This window comes from Lithobates pipiens, unplaced genomic scaffold (assembly GCF_037356315.1).
Source record: "Lithobates pipiens isolate NorthernLeopardFrog02 unplaced genomic scaffold, aLitPip1_a1.2 Scaffold_18, whole genome shotgun sequence".
NCBI lineage: Eukaryota > Metazoa > Chordata > Amphibia > Anura > Ranidae > Lithobates > Lithobates pipiens.
The window spans coordinates 392845909-392868555 of NW_027507758.1; the positions used below are offsets into that span (position 1 = coordinate 392845909).

Sequence of the window (22647 nt, forward strand, 5' to 3'; positions counted from 1 at the left end):
CATTCCCTGAAATCGCATCAAAATCACGCAACTTTCAAGTTACAGCAGTGTGAAAGGGGCCTTAAAGAAACCTGGGCTAAAACTCATGGAGTATCATTACTGATTTTTGGTTGTCTTCCTTCCTTGCTCCAAGTCAGTGACTCAGACGGCAATGTACTGATCTCTAGTAAAAGGAAAGGGTAACAATGGCAACTTAAATATTTCTCCCAGTGCAGGTTTTATCTAAAGAACAGCTGACTTTATCATCAAATGTACAATTCCTGCCTAAGAGAATGTTTCACAAGATGTTTGCTACTGCATTTATTAGTCAGACAAACCTCCTATGTGTACCCATCTTATATAGGACGCCACGGACAAAACACACACACACACACACACGACTGTCAGAAAACAGTCTTGACAACCAGAAGCGGAGGAAGACTGCATCTTATTATCCACTTTGCGCCCACGATATAGCCGTAAAGTGTCGGGAGGGTTTATATAGATGTCCTCCTGTTCTGGCGTGCAGTTGGCACACTCTGATCGCGAGTCTTTGGGACTCAGGTGATCACCGATAGAGGTAAAGGGCCAATAACAGCTGATCACAGAAGTAGACAGAAGCCGGTTATCAGCTTTTTTTTCCCCCCCGGCATGCAGTCAGCGTAAAGAAATGAAGAAAGCCGTTAACCAGCTTCTGTTAGAGGGCCATTGGCCCCTGATGGCTTTTACTTCCTGCGATGTCACTGCTGTCCCCTCTTCCACAAAGCGTTCATCTTCCTTCTGGTTATCATGACTCCGGCGCTGTGATTGGCCAGAGCCACGATGACATCACATTGTGTGAGCTGTTGCTAATGGCATGATCACTGTTAGCAACGGCACATGTGCCATAGACAGCGGTGCCTGTCTTTTGCAAATATCTCCTAAACCGTGTAGGTTTAGGAGATATTTCTTGCACCTACCAGGTAAGCCTTAATCTAGGCTTACCTGTAGGTCAAAGTGGTCTGTAAGGGTTTACAACCACTTTAATGCCCATCAGTACTGCTAATCAGTGCCACCTATCAGTTCCCAACAGTGCCGCCTCAGTGAAGGAGAAAATGTACCCGTTTCCACAATTTTATTATGAAAAATGTGTTTTTTTCCAAAATGTTTTTTTTTGTTTGTTTAGCAAAAAAAAAAAAAAAAAAAAAACCCAGTAGCGATAAAATACCACCAAAAGAAAGCTCTGAGATAAAAAAAATAAAATAAACATATGGGTACAGTGTTGCAGGAAGTGATGTATTGCATTCTTTAGTTTCTGAGCATGCATGGTCTTGGTTACACCATTTTTTTTCTTACAAATACTATTACATGAAAATTGTTTGTTCTGTTATCTTGCATGACAAATTTTGTACTTGTCCCTTTGAATACTTTTGCATGAACTGTCGTGATTGGCTCTTGAAAGCTGTGTGCTAACGAATAGATTATCGGAAAACCCCTACAAAAGGTGTTTTTTTCCGTCCGATATTATGATCGCATGTACTAGGCATAACAGAACAGCTTGCACAGTATAATTTACAAATTACTATGGGGTGAATTTACATGATCCGCATTCATGCGTAAAAAGAAGTGCAACCCACTGGCAATTGTTGACCTCCTCAACATACCTGAAAAGGCAAACATTTGCCTTTTCAATCATTTAACAAAAATATAAATGGATATAATGAGGTACTGTGGAAAAAAGTACATACACCCTTGGCCCCAGAAGCTGCTGCTCAAACATTGGTTGGAAAAGGCAATATAAAGCCATAAAATAAAACGAGGAGGCCAATTCAAATGTGTTCTGGATAAGAACTTAACAGTACATTTATGGATGATTCTTGGGATGCTTCACATTCATCAGCAAAATATTTTTGTTGGAAACATATGTTTAGGGCGTTAGCACATAAGACTTCAGGATTTCCAATCTGCTAAAGTAAAGCCGAAATCCAAGTGTGTGCCTTGGAAGAACATGGAACGCAGATCTTCTATGACACATAACGGAACATTTCCCTGCCATTATCTACTTACACAAACTAGAAACACGCAGAAAAGGGAAATATACTCACTGTGCTATGTAGTCAGGAGCAGTAAAGAGGTTGTACAAAAAGCACATCAATGTTCTCCAGGTTACTGTAACATTTGTAAGCAGATATGTATGTGTATAGCTCCAGGGGACGCTAGGTGGAGAAGACAAGGAGGTTGTCATGGAGAGGGCAGTTTATTTACTTTAGGGCTGAACAGGAACTGCGACAGCCAACTGGTCACAGCTTTCTCTTGGTATTCATCAACACAGGTGTGAACATAGTGGGCAAACACATGCCCTGGAGTAATACCAGTCTTCAACCCAGTTCATCAAGTATTATCTAGTCACATTTTTGCTGGGGAGACAATCTGGCCGATTTACTAATTAAATTAAGCCTTTCCACTTGCAATACAATTTTAGTTAGATTAGTGAATTAGCAAAATCATTTCTGACGTGTGTCTTCCAATCATGAGCAAGCAAAATTCAATGTTTAAAAATATTTCAATTTGCACGACTGGATATCGTTTTTAAATTAAACTGCAAAGTGAAGATTTTTTTTTTTTAAATCAGCCACAATCAGAGAAATGCTTAAAGCCCAAGTGCCGGTTTATACTAGTGCGATGCGAGAACCCTGCGAATCAACTACAGGTTCCCAAATCTTTCCCGACACGCACGCCAGTTCACACTGCCATATGCGAACTGCTGGGGAGTGTCATTATATACCTTAACGACACCCCCATTCCAGCTCGCATATTGCACTGCGAACTGACAGTTTGGACATGAATAGGATCGCATGCGTGAACACACATGCAATCCGATTCTGGTCCAAGCGGAAAAAAGGGTCCTGTGCGCGTTTGGACCAAATGCGGTGTGATATCATTATCAGCCATACTATCTGTATGGCTGACATCACACTGCACAGACAGCGCATGTAATTCGCAGCGCCACTGCTGTTCACATTACATGCGATGTCTGGCATCGCACAAGTGTGAAATGGCACTAAATGTACTTTATTTAAAAAACACAAATGGCGTTAATTCCCATTAGTGTGATTTGTTTCTTGTGCTTCTTTTAGTCAAGTAGAAATCATCCATCCTCCAATGCCCCACTCCCTGAATTTTCCAGTGCAGTGAGAGTTAATAGAACGGAGGTGATGACACAGGTTGTCATCAAGCATGCCCGACTATGCCCGCCCTTTCCTCCATTCATAGAAGCCGTACTACAATTTCTATGAATGGATGGGGTGGAGATATCAATCCTCTGAAACGGGATCTCTGAATGGAGGACAAGCAGTCATAGAAGCTGTAGTGTGGCTTCTATGAATGGAGGAGTTGGGCAGAAAAGGTAGGCACAGTCGGCCACTTTTGATGACAGCTCCTCAATTTTATTAATCCCTTCTGCACAGAAGATTTCTACTAGAAGACAGGAGCACAAGGGACACATGAAACTGGGGACCGGCTCACAGTATGTGCAGTCATCTCTTTTTCCTCATGGAGGAATGCAGGCAACACATAGACTTAGAAAACAATAGTTTTCCATGTGTCATGTTCACACAAGAGCGCTGTATTTATCTGCATTCCAGAGATGTGCATAGGAACACACATAAATACGCATGAAGGCCACGCACTCTCGTCCGCAATAATTAGGTCATAGGAAATCTGCCTTTTAAGAAAAGAAGTATGCAGAAAAAACATGTATAAAAATGCATGGAAGTGCGCAAAAAAAAAAAATGCACACAAATGTGCTGGAATATAATTTACTGCAGGTGCCATTTTATGCGTGTTGTCCTGTAAATGGGCCCTGAGCCTAGGTCAACACCGATGCAGTGCAGAATTTGCAGCAGTTCCTGTGCGCTTCCCTCACTGCATCACAATCGTACGCCATTCATGCAAAATGCTGCAGGTGTCAATGATCAGTTAACTGCACCCCAAAAATGGTTTGCAAAATGCTGTGTGAATACCCATTCTGGACCAGCAAAAAATAAAAATAAAAGTGCATGCACCTTTGTTGTGCAGGATCAAGCAGGTTCCTTATTGCAGAAGAGACAGGATATGTCTGCAATAAAACAAAATGACCCACCTGATCACAATCTTCTATGGAATGTATATTGAGCGGCACAGCTTTATGTACATGCTCAGCACTGGTATGAATGAACCCATGTGCACATAAGCATTAGTGAAGTCATTCCCCAGTCAGCCAAAGACCAAGCAACTGGAAGACGCTGGGGAGAAGACATCAGAGCCGGTGATGGAACCTTGTTGCTGCCGCATCATTTGAGTGGAGGTATCTGTGGTGTTTAGTGCTACGTTAAACTTAAGCCCCATACACACTATCAGTATATCTGCTGAGTTTTTCCTTCAGATTTACCAAAACCACATATGAGGACAAACCTTAGGAGTTTCAATGTGTATGCAATCAGGCAGGCCCTTCTACTATATGGTTTTGGTAAATCTGAAGGAAAAACTCAGCAGATAATCTGATAGTGTGTATGGGGCTTTAGTTAGTGAAACTAAGCCCTCCAATCCTTTACAGCCAAGGAAGCTAGCCTTTTAAATTCTGATCTGTAGTTGCCATGGTGCTGCACATGCGATCAGTTATGATATCAGCCACTGATGGCTTGACAGCTCAGCTGAGAGCACAAGCAACTGTGGCATTTGTCATTCATGGCATGCCTTGAACGTGACCGTTTTGGGAAACTTAAATCAATGGGTTTAGTTCTGCTTTAAGTCTGACACTTTGGTTTCAGAGCTTATTCACAAGAAGTGTGGCGAGACTGTGCTGGGCAGCTATTTTCCAGCACAGTCCCACTGCAAGACAAGGCAAAAAGTGCCTCGTCCAAGAAAAAGTGGCTTCCCTGGAATCTGTTCATATATTCAGAGGAAGGAAGATCTCTTTTAGATGACCTCCCACAACTGCCTTAATAATTCCACCCTGCCTAACGAGTTTGCACCTTTACTGTCCTCTCCAATCCATACCCCCCTGTCTCTATCATTTGGGTGGCAGGCCATACTTATTTTTTTACAGAGCAGAGCAGTGCGAGCCAATCCATGGCCTCACACCATGCAGCGGCCAAAGCACTTAAAAATCACTATGATATTTCAATAAGGTTTATAAAAAAAAAAATTTTTTTAAGTAAACAGTGAGACCATGATCAGTGCATCAGTGCTAGTTATACTTTAAAAGAGGTCTGGATTTAAATTAAACAAACATTTATAATCACCTAGGTGCATGGAGAATCAGTCAGATGCTGCATCTGTCCCCTGCTGTCTCTGCAGTGAGAACAACACAGCTGATCATACAGTTCCCCCTCTGCTCTGAGAAGAGGGCTGTGACTGTCAGTCAGTGGCTCTCTGTTCTCCCCCCCCCCCCCCCCCCCCAGCACTCACTGAAGCGCTGGGCTGGCTCAGGATCTCAGCACTGTGAGGTTGAGCAAGGTGCTGGTCCAGGCTTCTGGGTGGATCCTGACAATATAGCTGGGATCTTTCCTGAGCCTAGACTGGATGAGCGACGTCAGCCGACAGTGGACTTTAGCCCTATGTCAGCTGAAAAAAGGTCACAGAAGTGCAGAAAGAACACACTCCAGTAATCCATAGGAGAAGTACACAAAAGACAGGTGTAATGTAGGCCTCATTCACTCAGGGTGATTACAGCCACGCACTGTGTAGGGTCATGTTTTACCAGCACAGGTATGAACAGGTGTTTTGCGGGCATCCCTGTGCCAGCAGTCCCATTGTTGTCTGTGTGGGTGCTCGGCAACACTCCCAGGGTGATATCAGGGTCACGCACCTACATGGATGTTATTAGGACTGCTGTGTCCCAATAGACACAAATGGGGATACCGGTGCAGGGGATGCAAGGAAAACCTGTGCACCCCCATAAGACCCCACCCAGCACGGGGCACGGATGTAATCTCTCCATAAGACCCCACCCAGCACAGGGCAGGGATGTAATCTCTCCATAAGACCCCACCCAGCACAGGGCACGGATGTAATCTCTCCATAAGACCCCACCCAGCACAGGGCACGGATGTAATCTCTCCATAAGACCCCACCCAGCACAGGGCACGGATGTAATCTCTCCATAAGACCCCACCCAGCACAGGGCACGGATGTAATCTATCCACCCTGCACAGGGGACGGATGTAATCTCTCCACCCTGCACAGGGCACGGATGTAATCTCTCCATAAGACCCCACCCAGCACAGGGCACGGATGTAATCTCTCCATAAGACCCCACCCAGCACAGGGCACAGATGTAATCTCTCCATAAGACCCCACCCAGCACAGGGCACGGATGTAATCTCTCCATAAGACCCCACCCAGCACAGGGCACGGATGTAATCTCTCCATAAGACCCCACCCAGCACAGGGCACGGATGTAATCTATCCACCCTGCACAGGGGACGGATGTAATCTCTCCACCCTGCACAGGGCACGGATGTAATCTCTCCATAAGACCCCACCCAGCACAGGGCACGGATGTAATCTCTCCATAAGACCCCACCCAGCACAGGGCACAGATGTAATCTCTCCATAAGACCCCACCCAGCACAGGGCACGGATGTAATCTCTCCATAAGACCCCACCCAGCACAGGGCACGGATGTAATCTCTCCATAAGACCCCACCCAGCACAGGGCACGGATGTAATCTATCCACCCTGCACAGGGGACGGATGTAATCTCTCCACCCTGCACAGGGCACGGATGTAATCTCTCCATAAGACCCCACCCAGCACAGGGCACGGATGTAATCTCTCCATAAGACCCCACCCAGCACAGGGCACGGATGTAATCTCTCCATAAGACCCCACCCAGCACAGGGCACGGATGTAATCTATCCACCCTGCACAGGGGACGGATGTAATCTCTCCACCCTGCACAGGGCACGGATGTAATCTCTCCATAAGACCCCATCCTGCACAGGGCAGGGATGTAATCTCTCCATAAGACACCATCCTGCACAGGGCACAGATGCAATCTCCCCACCCTGCACAGGGCACAGATGCAATCTCCCCACCCTGCACAGGGCACAGATGCAATCTCCCCACCCTGCACAGGGCACGGATGTAATCTCTCCAAAAGGCCCCACCCAGCACAGGGCACGGATGTAATCTCTCCATAAAACCCCACCCTGCACAGGGCACGGATGTAATCTCTCCATAAGACCCCACCCTGCACAGGGCACGGATGTAATCTCTCCACCCTGCACAGGGCATGGATGTAATGTCTTCATAAGACCCCCTCCTGCACAGGGCACAGATGTAATCTCTCCACCCTGCACAGGGCACGGATGTAATCTCTCCATAAGACCCCACCCTGCACAGGGCACGGATGTAATCTCTCCACCCTGCACACAGGGCACGGATGTAATCTCTCCATAAGACCCCACCCTGCACAGGGCACGGATGTAATCGCTCCATAAGACCCCACCCTGCACAGGGCACGGATGTAATCTCTCCATAAGACCCCACCCAGCACAGGGCACGGATGTAATCTCTCCACCCTGCACAGGGCATGGATGTAATCTCTTCATAAAACACCACCCAGCACAGATGTAATCTTTCCATAAAACCCCACCCAACACAGGGCACGGATGAGGTCTCTCCACCCTGCACAGGGCAGGGATGTAATCTCTCCATAAGACACCATCCTGCACAGGGCACAGATGCAATCTCCCCACCCTGCACAGGGCACAGATGCAATATCCCCACCCTGCACAGGGCACAGATGCAATCTCCCCACCCTGCACAGGGCACAGATGCAATCTCCCCACCCTGCACAGGGCACGGATGTAATCTCTCCAAAAGGCCCCACCCAGCACAGGGCACGGATGTAATCTCTCCATAAAACCCCACCCTGCACAGGGCACGGATGTAATCTCTCCATAAGACCCCACCCTGCACAGGGCACGGATGTAATCTCTCCACCCTGCACAGGGCACGGATGTAATCTCTTCATAAGACCCCCTCCTGCACAGGGCACAGATGTAATCTCTCCACCCTGCACAGGGCACGGATGTAATCTCTCCATAAGACCCCACCCTGCACAGGGCACGGATGTAATCTCTCCACCCTGCACACAGGGCACGGATGTAATCTCTCCATAAGACCCCACCCTGCACAGGGCACGGATGTAATCTCTCCATAAGACCCCACCCTGCACAGGGCACGGATGTAATCTCTCCATAAGACCCCACCCAGCACAGGGCACGGATGTAATCTCTCCACCCTGCACAGGGCATGGATGTAATCTCTTCATAAAACACCACCCAGCACAGATGTAATCTTTCCATAAAACCCCACCCAACACAGGGCACGGATGTAGTCTCTCCACCCTGCACAGGGCACGGATGTAATCTCTCCATAAGACCCCATCCTGCACAGGGCAGGGATGTAATCTCTCCATAAGACACCATCCTGCACAGGGCACAGATGCAATCTCTCCATAAGACACCATCCTGCACAGGGCACAGATGCAATCTCTCCATAAGACACCATCCTGCACAGGGCACAGATGCAATCTCTCCATAAGACACCATCCTGCACAGGGCACAGATGCAATCTCCCCACCCTGCACAGGGCACAGATGCAATCTCCCCACCCTGCACAGGGCACAGATGCAATCTCCCCACCCTGCACAGGGCACGGATGTAATCTCTCCAAAAGGCCCCACCCAGCACAGGGCACGGATGTAATCTCTCCATAAAACCCCACCCTGCACAGGGCACGGATGTAATCTCTCCATAAGACCCCACCCTGCACAGGGCACGGATGTAATCTCTCCACCCTGCACAGGGCACGGATGTAATCTCTTCATAAGACCCCCTCCTGCACAGGGCACAGATGTAATCTCTCCACCCTGCACAGGGCACGGATGTAATCTCTCCATAAGACCCCACCCTGCACAGGGCACGGATGTAATCTCTCCACCCTGCACACAGGGCACGGATGTAATCTCTTCATAAAACACCACCCAGCACAGATGTAATCTTTCCATAAAACCCCACCCAACACAGGGCACGGATGTAGTCTCTCCACCCTGCACAGGGCACGGATGTAATCTCTCCATAAGACCCCATCCTGCGCAGGGCAGGGATGTAATCTCTCCATAAGACACCATCCTGCACAGGGCACAGATACAATCTCCCCACCCTGCACAGGGCACAGATGCAATCTCCCCACCCTGCACAGGGCACAGATGTAATCTCTCCAAAAGGCCCCACCCAGCACAGGGCACGGATGTAATCTCTCCATAAAACCCCACCCTGCACAGGGCACGGATGTAATCTCTCCATAAGACCCCACCCTGCACAGGGCACGGATGTAATCTCTCCATAAGACCCCACCCTGCACAGGGCACGGATGTAATCTCTCCACCCTGCACAGGGCACGGATGTAATCTCTCCATAAGACCCCATCCTGCACAGGGCAGGGATGTAATCTCTCCATAAGACACCATCCTGCACAGGGCACAGATGCAATCTCCCCACCCTGCACAGGGCACAGATGCAATCTCCCCACCCTGCACAGGGCACAGATGCAATCTCCCCACCCTGCACAGGGCACGGATGTAATCTCTCCAAAAGGCCCCACCCAGCACAGAGCACGGATGTAATCTCTCCATAAAACCCCACCCTGCACAGGGCACGGATGTAATCTCTCCATAAAACCCCACCCTGCACAGGGCACGGATGTAATCTCTCCATAAAACCCCACCCTGCACAGGGCACGGATGTAATCTCTCCATAAGACCCCACCCTGCACAGGGCACGGATGTAATCTCTCCACCCTGCACAGGGCACGGATGTAATCTCTTCATAAAACCCCCTCCTGCACAGGGCACGGATGTAATCTCTCCACCCTGCACACAGGGCACGGATGTAATCTCTCCATAAGACCCCACCCTGCACAGGGCATGGATGTAATCTCTCCATAAGACCCCACCCTGCACAGGGCACGGATGTAATCTCTCCATAAGACCCCACCCTGCACAGGGCACGGATGTAATCTCTCCATAAGACCCCACCCTGCACAGGGCACGGATGTAATCTCTCCATAAGACCCCACCCTGCACAGGGCACGGATGTAATCTCTCCACCCTGCACAGGGCACGGATGTAATCTCTCCATAAGACCCCACCCTGCACAGGGCACGGATGTAATCTCTCCACCCTGCACAGGGCACGGATGTAATCTCTTCATAAAACCCCCTCCTGCACAGGGCACGGATGTAATCTCTCCACCCTGCACACAGGGCACGGATGTAATCTCTCCATAAGACCCCACCCTGCACAGGGCACGGATGTAATCTCTCCATAAGACCCCACCCAGCACAGGGCACGGATGTAATCTCTCCACCCTGCACGGGGCATGGATGTAATCTCTTCATAAAACACCACCCAGCACAGATGTAATCTTTCCATAAAACCCCACCCAACACAGGGCACGGATGTAGTCTCTCCACCCTGCACAGGGCATGGATGTAAACTCTCCATCTGAAATCGGCCTTGGTGCCAGTAGCTCCTGGTGCTGCATACTGCTAGCCATATATATTAATGGGTGAAGGGGGCTGTTCACTGATATGCTACAGATTGCCCCCACAGAGAGACTGGCCAACCATAGAATGACCCCACAGGCTCAATGCCCAGCCTGCCAGCCACTGGGAAACTGTCTCTACACTGGGCAGCCATAGAGATTGCCCCTATGCCCCCACACATAGACTGACCAGGAGGCACACGAGAAGAGAGGCTGATAGCACAGCACTAGTTACTACCTTGTACGAATTGAAGAAGCGAAGTCAGGTGTGGGCGGTGCCTGGTGAGCGCTGGGTAAGCCGACAGTACAGCAGTGTGTTTATCCCGGAAGACAACTCCCGCGACACCCGGCGTATCGGGCGTGGCTTTCCATCTACATGCCCGATGTGCGCCGTGACGTCAGCACGCAAGCGTGCACCAGGACACACCCCCGGCAGTTTAGCATTCGGCCGTCTCCCAGACGACGGGCGGGCAAACTTCTTCCTGTCACAGACTTGTGTTATTAACCGCCCGAGAATGTCTGCGGCCGACGAGGACACCGAGCTGAGGGATCTGCTGATCCACACGCTGGAGAACAATGGCGTGCTGAACAAGATCAAAGCGGAGCTGCGAGCCTCGGTGTTCATGGCTCTGGAGGAGCAGGAGCGGGCGGACAACAAGCCGGCCCTGGTCAATGAGAGGCTCCGGCAGTTCCTGAACAGCAGAGAGGGCCGCCTGGTAGCCGGCCTAGTCACTGACTTCCTGCAGCACTTCCACCTGGACTTCACCCTGGCCGTGCTCCAGCCTGAAGCCAACCTGCCCAGCACACCTAACGATCGGGCTGAGGTGGCAGGAGAGCTGGGCCTGCCCGAGGCCGAGAAGGGAGGCCCGTTACTTCTAGAGCTGATCAGGAGCTTCCAGGGTAGGCAGAACGGGCTGCCCGAGCAGGAACTGCCCCCCGGACACCTGGCAGAGGTACAGGCCAAGTTTGAGCTGTATGATCGGGACAAGAACGGGGAGATGAGCAGAGAGAAGCTGAGGGAGTTATTCGGGGAGCTCTTCCCTCACTCCAACAGGGACATGCTGGACAGGTACATCAGCGATGAGTATAAAGATCGCATAGAGCTGCACCACTTTCTAGCCATGTACAGGCGCCTATTCAACCGCTGTAGGCCTGTGGAGGTTTCTGAGATCCCATACCCCTCCTCCACCAAACTGCACCCCCATATTAGGACAGACAACTCTCCCTTCATGGACAACCACCTTCTGAAGCCACAACCCACAGCAGATGAGCGCCAGCTACAAGAAAGCGAGGGCCTCAAACTGGATGAAGATGACCTGGAGGGAGATTCCTTCTATGATGACCCCCTTCCTAAACCAGAGAAGACCTATGGCTGGAAAGAGGAGACCAGCAAGCCTCACCAGAGTCTTTCAGCCCTCCTTAATTCGCAGTCTCACAAATCTGAGCCCAGCTCCCGTTCAGAAGCACCCAATACTCCACACAAGGACCTCAGATCGGCTTCTGAGAAAATGGCTTCCCTTGAATTGGGAGCGGGGAATGAGGATGAGTACGCCGATGACTTTAACAGCACTAGTCAACGCTCCGATAAAAGTGAGCTCAGCATTGGTGAGGATCTAGAAGAAGAATTGTCTGTTGATGACCTCACTGGCAGTGACCATAAACTAGAGGACTTCACCTTAGACAATTCTATATCTCATATAAGTGATGTTGCCGATTACCTGGAAGAGGTTTCATGACAAATGTACCATTTTCTGCATTTATCTCAAACTTTTTTTTTTTTTTTTTTAGTGCTGAATAAACCACCATCAGACTGAACATTTAGGAATATGAACAATAATCTGTACATCTGCTATATAGTTTTAAGGTGAATTCAATAGACGTTTTCATAAAGCGCTATGTGAAAGACTAAATGGTTATAAAAATGAATATGAAAACTAAAAATAAATAAAAGGGAAACCTTAACGGTATGGGACTCTCCAATTCTTCATCCGTGTCACCATAAACTGACTGTTTTTTTGCTTATTTTTGTTTATATTATATTTAAAGCTGGCCATACATGGTTCTGTTTTTCTGCTGAAAGGGGAAAAAACAACAGATTCCCCCATCCACACATTCAGCGGCTGTGTCACTGTATTCTGACAGCAGAGAGTCTCCCCCCCACCGTCAGAATACACATATCTGTGCTGATTGAACAAAAAATTTCCAGCAATCCCATTCGTTTAGCCCCATACATACTATCAGATTTTGTGCTGATTTTTGTCTTCAGATTTACCAAAACCATGTAGTATAAGGGCCTGCCCGATTGCTTACATATTGAAAGTCCTAAGGTTTGACCTCATATTATATGGTTTTGGTAAATCTGAAGGAAAAAATCAGCAGAAAATCTGATAGTGTGTATGGGGCTTAAGAAGTTGATTTACTAAAACAGGAGAGTGCAAACTCTGTTGAAGCTGTGCACAATAGCCAATCAGCTTCTAACTTCTGCTTGTTCAGTTAAGCTTTGACAATAAAACCTGGAAGCTGATTGGTTTCTATGCACAGCTGCTTCTGATTTTGCACTCTCCAGTTTTAGTAAATCAAATTTTTATGAACTAGAATGGCCATACGTGGATAGAAATTTGCTGAACCATCCAAATTTTAATCCACGTATGGCCAGCTTTAATATTATACTGTACACCTCATCTACATCAGTCACCAGCAGTTATTAAATAAATTGTCCAGTATCGGCCAAGTCGTTCATATATGTTTGAAGGGTGTAGGTATGCTGGTGATTACAGTGAGGCAAAAAGTATTTGATCCCTTGCTGATTTTGTACCTTTGCCCACTGACAAAGAAATTATCAGTCTATAATTTTAATGGTAGTTTTATTTTAACTGTGAGAGACGGAATAACAAAATCCTGAAACGCATTTCAAAAAAGTTATAAATTGATTTGAATTTTTATGAGTGAAATAAGTATTTGACCCCTTCACAAAACATAACTTGGTACTTGGTGAATCAACCCTTGTTGGCAATCACAGAGGTCAGATGTTTCTTGTAGTTAGTTACCAGGTTTGTACACATCTCAGGAGGAATTTTTGTCCCACTCCTCTTTGCAGATCCTCTCCAAATCATTAAGGTTTAGAGACTGAAGTTTGGTAATTCGAACCTTCAGCTCCCTCCACATATTTTCTATGGGATTAAGGTCTGGAGACTGGCTAGGCCACGCCAGGACCTTAATGTGCTTCTTCTTAAGCCACTCCTTTGTTACCTTGGCTGTGTGTTTTGGGTCATTGTCATGCTGGAATACCCATCCACAACACATTTTCAATGCCCTGGCTGACAGAAGGAGGTTTTCACCCAAGATTTGATGGAACATGGCCCCATGAATCGTCCTTTTGTTGCAGTGAAGTTGTCCTGTCCCCTTAGCAGAAAAACACACCCAAAGCATAATGTTTCCACCTCCATGTTTGATAGTGCCGGTGGTGTTCTAGCGGTCACAGGCAGCATTCCTCTTCCTCCAAACACAGTTGATGCCAAAGTTCAATTTTAGTCTCATCTGGCCACAACACTTTCACTCAGTTCTCCTCTGAACCATTCAGATGTTCATTAGCAAACTTTAGACAGGCCTGTACACATGCTTTCTTGAGCAGGGGGACCTTGGGGGCTCTGCAGGATTTCAGTCCTTCACGGCATAGTGTGTTACCAATTGTTTTCTTGGTGACTATGGTCTCAGCTGCCTTGAGATCATTGACAAGATTCTCCCATGTAGTTCTGGGCCGACTCCACAAGGTGAGATATTCCATGGAGCCCCAGACCGAGGGAGATTGAGTTATTTTGTGTTTCTTACATTTGTAAATAATTTGCCCAATTGTCACCCACTCACCAAGCTGCTTAGGGATGATCTTGTAGCCCATTTCAGCCTTGTGTACATCTATAATCTTGTCCCTGACATCCTTGGACAGCTCTTTGGTCTCGGAATCTGATTGCATCTGTGGACAAGTGTCTTTTAGACAGGTAACAAGCTGAGATGAGGAGCACTCTCTTTAAGAGCGTGATCCTAATCTCAGCTTGTTATCTGTATAGAAGACACCTGGAAGCCAGAACTCTTGCTAATAAATAGGGGATCAAATAGTTATTTCACTCGTTAAAATGCAAATCAATTTATAACTTTTTTTAAATGCTTTTTCTGGATATTTTTGTTCTGTCTCTCACTGTTAAAATAAACATACCATTAAAATTATAGACTGATCTTTTTTTTTGTCAGTGAGCAAACGTACAAAATCAGCAGGAGATCAGATACTTTTTTTTCCCTCACTGCATATTCACAACAGTTGAGTTGCAGGTTTAGGAAAGCAGCCCTATACAAACTGCTTAAAGCTGAATTCCAGACATGGATATTTTTGCATAGTTACAATGGTCCTGCTTGGACCAGTGTAAAGCCTTGTACACACGGTACGATTGTTGGCAGGGGATTGTCTGTTGACTGACTGTTGTCCTAAAATCTTACGGTTTGTACGCTCCTTTTGACAATTGTTGACATCAGATTTTCGTATGGTCAGTACACTAATCCGTCACACAAAAGTCGAAAGTACAAACACGCATGCTTGGAATCAATGCTCACCAAACACAAAATTAGCAGAAGGGGCTCAAGAGCTGAAATTCCTTGCAGTATGTCACTACGTTTGTGTTTGTGGTATGACAATTGTGTAACACTAGTCTGCAAGACAAGATTCCTGGCACACGCCCTTTTGAAAAAAATCAGATGCTCAGTTGGCTAACAATCACCGTGTGTACGAGGCTTAAGGATGCATGAGTCATACTTGGCCAAATTTCTTTGGAAGCTGGAAATACACACTATTAGATTTTCGTCTTCAGATTTACCAAAACCATGTAGTGCAGGGGCCTGCCTGATTGCATACAAATTGAAACTCTTAAAGCGGAGGTCCACCCTAAAGTGGACCTTCCGCTCATTGGAATCCTCCCCCCCCTCCGGCGCCACAGTTGGCACCTTTCAGGGGGTAGGGGGGTGCAGGTACCTGTACAGTACAGGTATCTGCACCCACTTCCGGCATAGCTATCTGCGGAAAGGGGCGTAGATTCTGCAGAATCTACGCCCCTTTCCGAAAGTCCCCCGCTGCCTGCTGGGAAACACACAGATCCCAGAGGCAGCGGGACCATCCTTATTGCGCAGCGCGACTCGCGCATGCGCAGTAGGGAACCGGGAAATGAAGCCGAAAGGCTCCACTTCCTGATTCCCATACCCAAGATGGTGGTGGCAGCACCCGAGAGACGATCGAGAGATCGGCTTCGGGTGCCGACATCGCGGGCGCGCTGGGCGGGTAAGTGTCCTTATTTTAAAAGTCAGCAGCTGCAGTATTTGTAGCTGCTGGCTTTTTAAAAAAAAAACGGCTGAACTCCCAGCGGACTCCCGCTTTAAGGTTTGATTTTATGTTGTATGGTTTTGGTAAATCTGAAGACAAAAATCTTCAGAAAATCGAATAGTGTGTACTGGGTTGTAGTCAACGCTTCTACAATTATTGCCACTAGTTTCCAGATCCTGTGCGGAGCAGCTGCCTTATGCCGCGTACACACGGTCGAACTGTTTGACGTACTTAGTCAGTTGAAACACATTTCAGCGGACAATCCGCTCGTGTGAGGGCTTTAGCGGACTTTTTCAGCGTGCAGTCTGGAGTACTAAGAATTTCGGATTTTCCAAAAATCTGTCCGTCGTACTTTGGTTTCAGCGGACAATACGGTCGTCAGTATGCTAGTTCGACGGACTAAGAATGGCGCATGCCCAGAAAGGATTTACACAGCGGAAGGGTGCTTTGCTGTGTCTTGGACTTCCTATTTCTAGTCCCGTCGTACGTGCTGTACACGTCATCGCGCAAGCTTTCGACAGACTGTTTGTGCATCCGTGTGTGGTCAAGTCCGTTCAGTGGAAAGTACGACGGATTGTCCGTCGGGTTGTATGACGGACTAAGTACGTCAAACAGTTCGACCGTGTGTACGCGGCATTAGTGAACACAGAAGGTCGCTTGCTCAGCATGGGTGTCATTCATAGAACATTGCATTTTCTCATTGAATGCAAAGCATTCCTTGATTGGGCAGGGCAGTGTTGTTGCATTAATAGTGGCTGCACTCATGACTGGAACTTGTCCAGGGTTGATAATGCCACCTCTGTGCTTCACTTATAACATCTGTACTATAGGTTCCCACAATGCAAAGCATTCCACTGTTGAAGGAGGCAGCACTTTTATTCATCCATCCTTCAATCATGGAACATTATGCATTGTGGGAACCTATAGTAGGGGTGCATTGAATGGAACATGGGGGCAGCATAGTCAGCACTTTTGACAAGTGAAAACCAGCCAGTAAAATCCTCAAAGGTCTTTTCCACATGCATTGTTATATATGTATATCTTTTAAGGTCTTGTATTAAGCATCGGTGTGGGAGTCGCTAGTATATGACTACTAACCCTTCTGTGCATATAAAAAAAAATGTATATTGACAACACAAAGTTAATCAAACCTGCGTAAAAGATCTATATAAAATTTTTGACTAATTCAGAGGAGGAAAACAACAATAAAGAGTTAAAATTCTTAACCAAGAAATAAATGAAAACAGTACCAAATGAGCCCCTCATATAGCGTAACATGCTTCATAAATTCCAAGTCTCGCGGCTGGCTTCACACCTATGCGAATTAGATGCGCTTTTCTCTGCATCCAATTCGCATAGCAGGAGAATGTGACTGGCTCCCTATGGAGCCGGTTTATATACCTCCTTGCGGCTGTGAAGCGCACTGCACAGAAATGCTGTGCGTCTTTGGCTCAGTTTCAGGGCAGAATTCAGGCATAGATTCGTCCCTGAAACGGGGAACAGGGATGCACAGCGCTCCTGTGCGATCCGCGGCTGGGTCCAGTGTGAACCCGCCCTCAAACAAAGCTATGATCCACAGAGTTTGTGGTTATGAAGTGCATGATAATCCAAATCCCCTTCCCATGGAAGTGATAAAGTGGTAGTACAGTCACTCAAATCACTTTTGCTTTAACCAGTTGCCGACCGCCGCACGACGATGTACGTCGACAGAATGGCACGGGCAGGCATATGGGCGTACCTGTACGTCCCTGCCTTCCCGCGGGTGGGGGGCCCGATCGGGGCCCCCCCCCCCGGTGCCAGCGGCGGTCGTATACCGCGCAGGAGCGACCCGGGATGAGGGGGCGGCCATTCATTCATGGCCACCCCCTCGCGTTCGCTCCTGACGAATGGAAGTGCAGCATGACATCACTGTAATGTAAACACAGGCAGAGGAAGTGATGTAATCTCTCCTCCGTGTCGGTATTTTTCGTTCCGGCACCGAGGAGAGAGGATCGGTGAGTTGCACCAACACTACACTACACTGCACTACACAGTAGAACATGCCAGGCACACTCTCACCCCCCGATCACCCCCCCAATCACCCCTGCACCCCCAGTCACAGTGACACCAATTGCATTTTTTTTTTTATTATTGCATTGGTGTCATTTGTGACTGTAATAACTGTTAGGGCAGTTAGGGTTAGCCCCCTTTAGTTCTAGGGTACCCCCCTAACCCCCCCAATAAAGGTTTAACCCCGTGATCACCCCCCGTCGCCAGTGTCACTAAGGCTGGGTTCACATTGCAGCGGTTTATGAGAACGGATGTGATTCGCACCGCACTGCAGTGCAAATCACATCCGATCTCTGTGCGATGCGAGTTCAGCCATACAGATAGTATGGCTGAATTCGCATCGCACCCGCCGCAAACTCGCACGGGACCCTTTTTTTGGTCCGCAGCAGAATCGGATCGCATGGGTGTTCACACCATGCGATCCGATTCCTGTCCGAGTTTGCAGATCGCACTGCGATATGCGAACTGATCTGGGGGTGTCATTAACATTTCACTGACACTCCCAGCAGTTCGCATAGGGCAGTGTGAACTGCCGCCGGGAGGCATGCGATGCGGGAACCCGCCGCGGATTTGTGGCGTTCCCGCATCGCTCCAGTGTGAACCCAGCCTAATAAGCGATCGTTTTTCTGATCGCTGTATTAGTGTCACAGGTGACGCTAGTTAGGCAGGTAGGTATTTAGGTTCGCCGCAGCTTTTTATAGCGCCAGGGACCCCCATATACTACCGCATAAAGCCCTCTGATTGCCCCCTAGTTAACCCTTTCACCAGTGATCACCATATAACTGTTACAGGTGACGCTGGTTGGTTAGTTATTTTTTTATAGTTTCAGGGCACCCGCCATTTATTACCTAATAAAGGTTTAACCCCCTGATCACCCGGCGGGTGATATAAGTTTGAGGGTCAGATAAGGTCTGCGTCGCCCCAGGCAGCGTCAGGTTAGTGCCAGTACCGCTAACACCCACGCGCAAAGCATACACCTCCCTTAGTAATATAGTATCTGATCAGATCTATATTAGCGTCGCCAGCAGTTTAGGTTTCCCAAAACGCATTGTTAGCGGGATCAGCCCAGATACCTGCTAGCACCTGCGTTTAGCCCCTCCGCCAAGCCCAGCCCAGCCCACCCAAGTGCAGTATCGATCGATCACTGTCACTTACAAAACACAACACACATAACTGCAGCGTTCGCAGAGTCAGGCCTGATCCCTGCGATCGCTAACAGTTTTTTTTGTAGCGTTTTGATACAGTCGCTGACAGCCTAGGTGCTTTTTTACCTGTGAGTCTCACTAGTGTACCCCTAAATTTAGGGATGTCTACTTTCCAAAATGGGGTCATTTGTGGGGGTTTTGTGCCATCTTGGCATTTTATGGCCTTCAAAACTGCGATAGGTAGTGAGGAGTGAAATCAAAAATTTACACCCTTAGAAATCCTGAAGGCAGTGCTTGGTTTTCGGGGCCCCGTACGCAGCTAGGCTCCCAAAAAATCCCACACATGTGGTATCCCCGTACTCAGGAGAAGCAGCAGAATTTATTTTGGGGTGTCATTTCACATATGCCAATGGCATGTGTGAGCAATATATCATTTAGTGACAACTTTGTGAAAAAAAATAAAAAATAAAATAAAAGTTTGTAATTTTCCCGCAACTTGTGGCAAAATATAAAATATTCCATGGACTCAACATGCCTCTCAGTAAATAGCTTGGGGTGTCTACTTTCTAAAATGGGGTCATTTGGGGGGGGGGGGTTGTGCCATCTTGGCATTTTATGGCCTTCAAAACTGTAATAGGAAGTGAGGAGTGAAATCAAAAATTTACACCCTTAGAAATCCTAAAAGGCGGTGCTTGGTTTTCGGGGCCCCGTACGCGGCTAGGCTCCCAAAAAGTCCCACACGTGGTATCCCCGTACTCAGGAGAAGCAGCAGAATTTATTTTGGGGTGTCATTTCACATATGCCCATGGCATGTGTGAGCAATATATCATTTAGTGACAACTTTGTGAAAAAAAAAAAAAAAAGTTTGTAATATTCCCGCAACTTGTGGCAAAATATAAAATATTTCATGGACTCAACATGCCTCTCAGCAAACAGCTTGGGGTGTCTACTTTCTAAAATGGGGTCATTTGGGGGGGGTTTTGTGCCATCTTAGCATTTTATGGCCTTCAAAACTGTAAGGCCGCGTACACACGCGCGGACTGTTCGCCCAACTTTGTCCGTCCAACAGTTTCGGCAAACAGTCCGCTCAAACTTAGCATGGACGGACATGGCCACACACGACGGACGAACAGTTTGCTGAAACCGTGCGCGATGACGTGAACGGCACGCACGATGGGACGAAAAATACGACGTCCTATACACTGCATTATAGCTTTCGGCGTGAAAATCCTTTCTGAGCATGCGCGCAACTTTGTTTGACGAACAAGCCTACACACGAGCGGACTGTTCGCTGAAACAAGGTTTCAGCGGACAGTTTTACGGAATTTCCGAAAAACCTTGTCCATCCAACTGTCCGCTGAAACTGTCCGCTGAAAGCCCACACACGAGCGGACTGTCCGCCCAAACACTGTTCAGCGGACAAAGTTGGGCGAACAGTCCGCGCGTGTGTACGCGGCCTTATAGGTGGTGAGGAGTGAAATCAAAAATTTACGCCCTTAGAAAGCCTGAAGGCGGTTCTTGGCTTTCGGGGCCCCCGTACACTGCTAGGCTCCTAAAAAATCCCACACATGTGGTATCCCCGTACTCAGGAGAAGCAGCAAAATTTATTTTGGGGTGTCATTTCACATATCCCCTTAGCATGTGTGAGCAATATATCATTTAGTGACAACTTTGTGAAAAAAATTAATAAAAGTTTGTAATTTTCCCGCAACTTGTGGCAAAATATAAAATATTCTATGGACTCAACATGCCTCTCAGCAAATAGCTTGGGGTGTCTACTTTCTAAAATGGGGTCATTTGTGGGGGTTTTGTGCCATCTTGGCATTTTATGGCCTTCAAAACTGTAATAGGTAGTGAGGAGTGAAATCAAAAATTTACGCCCTTAGAAAGCCTGAAGGCGGTGCTTGGTTTTCGGGGCCCCGTACGCGGCTAGGCTCCCAAAAAGTCCCACATATGTGGTATCCCCGTACTCAGGAGAAGCAGCAGAATTTATTTTGGGGTGTCATTTCACATATGCCCATAGCATGTGTGAGCAATATATCATTTAGTGACAACTTTGTGAAAAAAAATAAAATAAATAAATAAAAGTTTGTAATTTTCCCGCAACTTGTGGCAAAATATAAAATATTCCATGGACTCAACATGCCTCTCAGCAAATAGCTTGGGGTGTCTACTTTCTAAAATGGGGTCATTTGTGGGTGTTTTGTGCCATCTTGGCATTTTATGGCCTTCAAAACTGTGATAGGTAGTGAGGAGTGAAATTACAAATGTATGCCCTTAGAAATCCTGAAGGCGGTGCTTGGTTTTCGGGGCCCCGTACGCGGCTAGGCTTCCAAAAAGTCGACCACATATGGTATCCCCGTACTCAGGAGAAGCAGCAGAATGTATTTTGGGGTACAATTCCACATATAACCATGGCATGTGTGAGCAATATATCATTTAGTGACAACTTTGTGTAAAAAAAATAATAAAATTTTTTTTTGTCATTATTCAATCGCTTGAGGCAAAAAAATAAAATATTCAATGGGCTCAACATGCCTCTTATCAATTTCCTTAGGGTGTCTACTTTCCAAAATGGGGTCATTTGGGGGGGGGTTTGTACTGTCGTGCCATTTTAGCACCTCAAGAAATGAGATAGGCAGTCATAAACTAAAAGCTGCGTAAATTCCAGAAAACGTACCTTAGTTTGTAGATGTGACAACTTTTGCGCAAACCAATAAATATACAGTTATTGACTTTTTTTTTACCAAAGACATGTGGCTGAATACATTTTGGCCTAAATGTATGACTAAAATTGAGTTTATTGGATTTTTCTAATAACAAAAAGTAGAAAATATCATTTTTTTTCAAATTTTGCGGTCTTTTATGTTTATATCGCAAAAAATAAAAATCGCAGAGTCAGTCAAATACCTTTAAAAGAAAGCTCTATTTGTGGGAAAAAAAGGACGCAAATTTTGTTTGGGTACAATATTGCATGACTGCGCAATTACCAGTTAAAGCAGCGCAGTGCCAAATTGTAAAAAGACCTCTGGTCATTGACCAGCAAAATGGTCCGGTCTGAAAGTGGTTAAAGGGTATCCGCTGCTGTAAACTTTTAAAACCAAGATGATGCCTGCAGGGGCAGACATCATCTTGGTAAAACCGCTAAAATTCCTCAGTGTCATTTAACATCTACGTGGGAGAAGATTATATGACTATGTCCAATGAGTTTATAAAAAAAAAAGAAAATAGATCAAGATTGTATGATGAGGAAAGGGAAAAAATCCAAAAGGGATGTGATGGATAATAAAGAAAACCAGGTCTTCAACTTGCAAAGTTAAACGGTAAACAGAAATGAATCCTCCCACAACACCACTCCTGAGAAGGATAATATTTTAATGGATGAGAGGAATGATGAACAAAAAAAAAAAAAAAAAACAATATAGAAAAAAAAAAACAGCACACAATGATTTTAAGGGAAATGTGGCAATTATATGTGCTATTAAATGTGACAGTAAAAGAAAATCCCACATTTTCTCTCACTTCCTGTTTTGGCTAT

At 46.9% G+C, this 22647-nt stretch overlaps 2 protein-coding genes across 2 annotated transcripts in view; one reads left to right on the forward strand and one right to left on the reverse strand.

Moving 5' to 3' along the window:
• Positions 1–22647, reverse strand: part of LOC143989385 (E3 SUMO-protein ligase ZNF451-like) — a 155591-nt gene that overhangs the window by 7857 nt on the left and 125087 nt on the right. The window lies entirely within an intron of this gene.
• LOC143989391 (centrosomal protein 43-like) lies at positions 10963–12520 on the forward strand. Its single transcript, XM_077489510.1, has one exon. The coding sequence runs from the start codon at positions 11069–11071 to the stop codon at positions 12287–12289; it is 1221 nt and encodes a 406-aa protein (XP_077345636.1). The 5' UTR covers positions 10963–11068; the 3' UTR covers positions 12290–12520.

Bases quoted from the DNA above. Each gene is read 5' to 3' on its own strand.
- LOC143989391 (XM_077489510.1), top strand. From the start codon at position 11,069: ATGTCTGCGGCCGACGAGGACACCGAGCTGAGGGATCTGCTGATCCAC.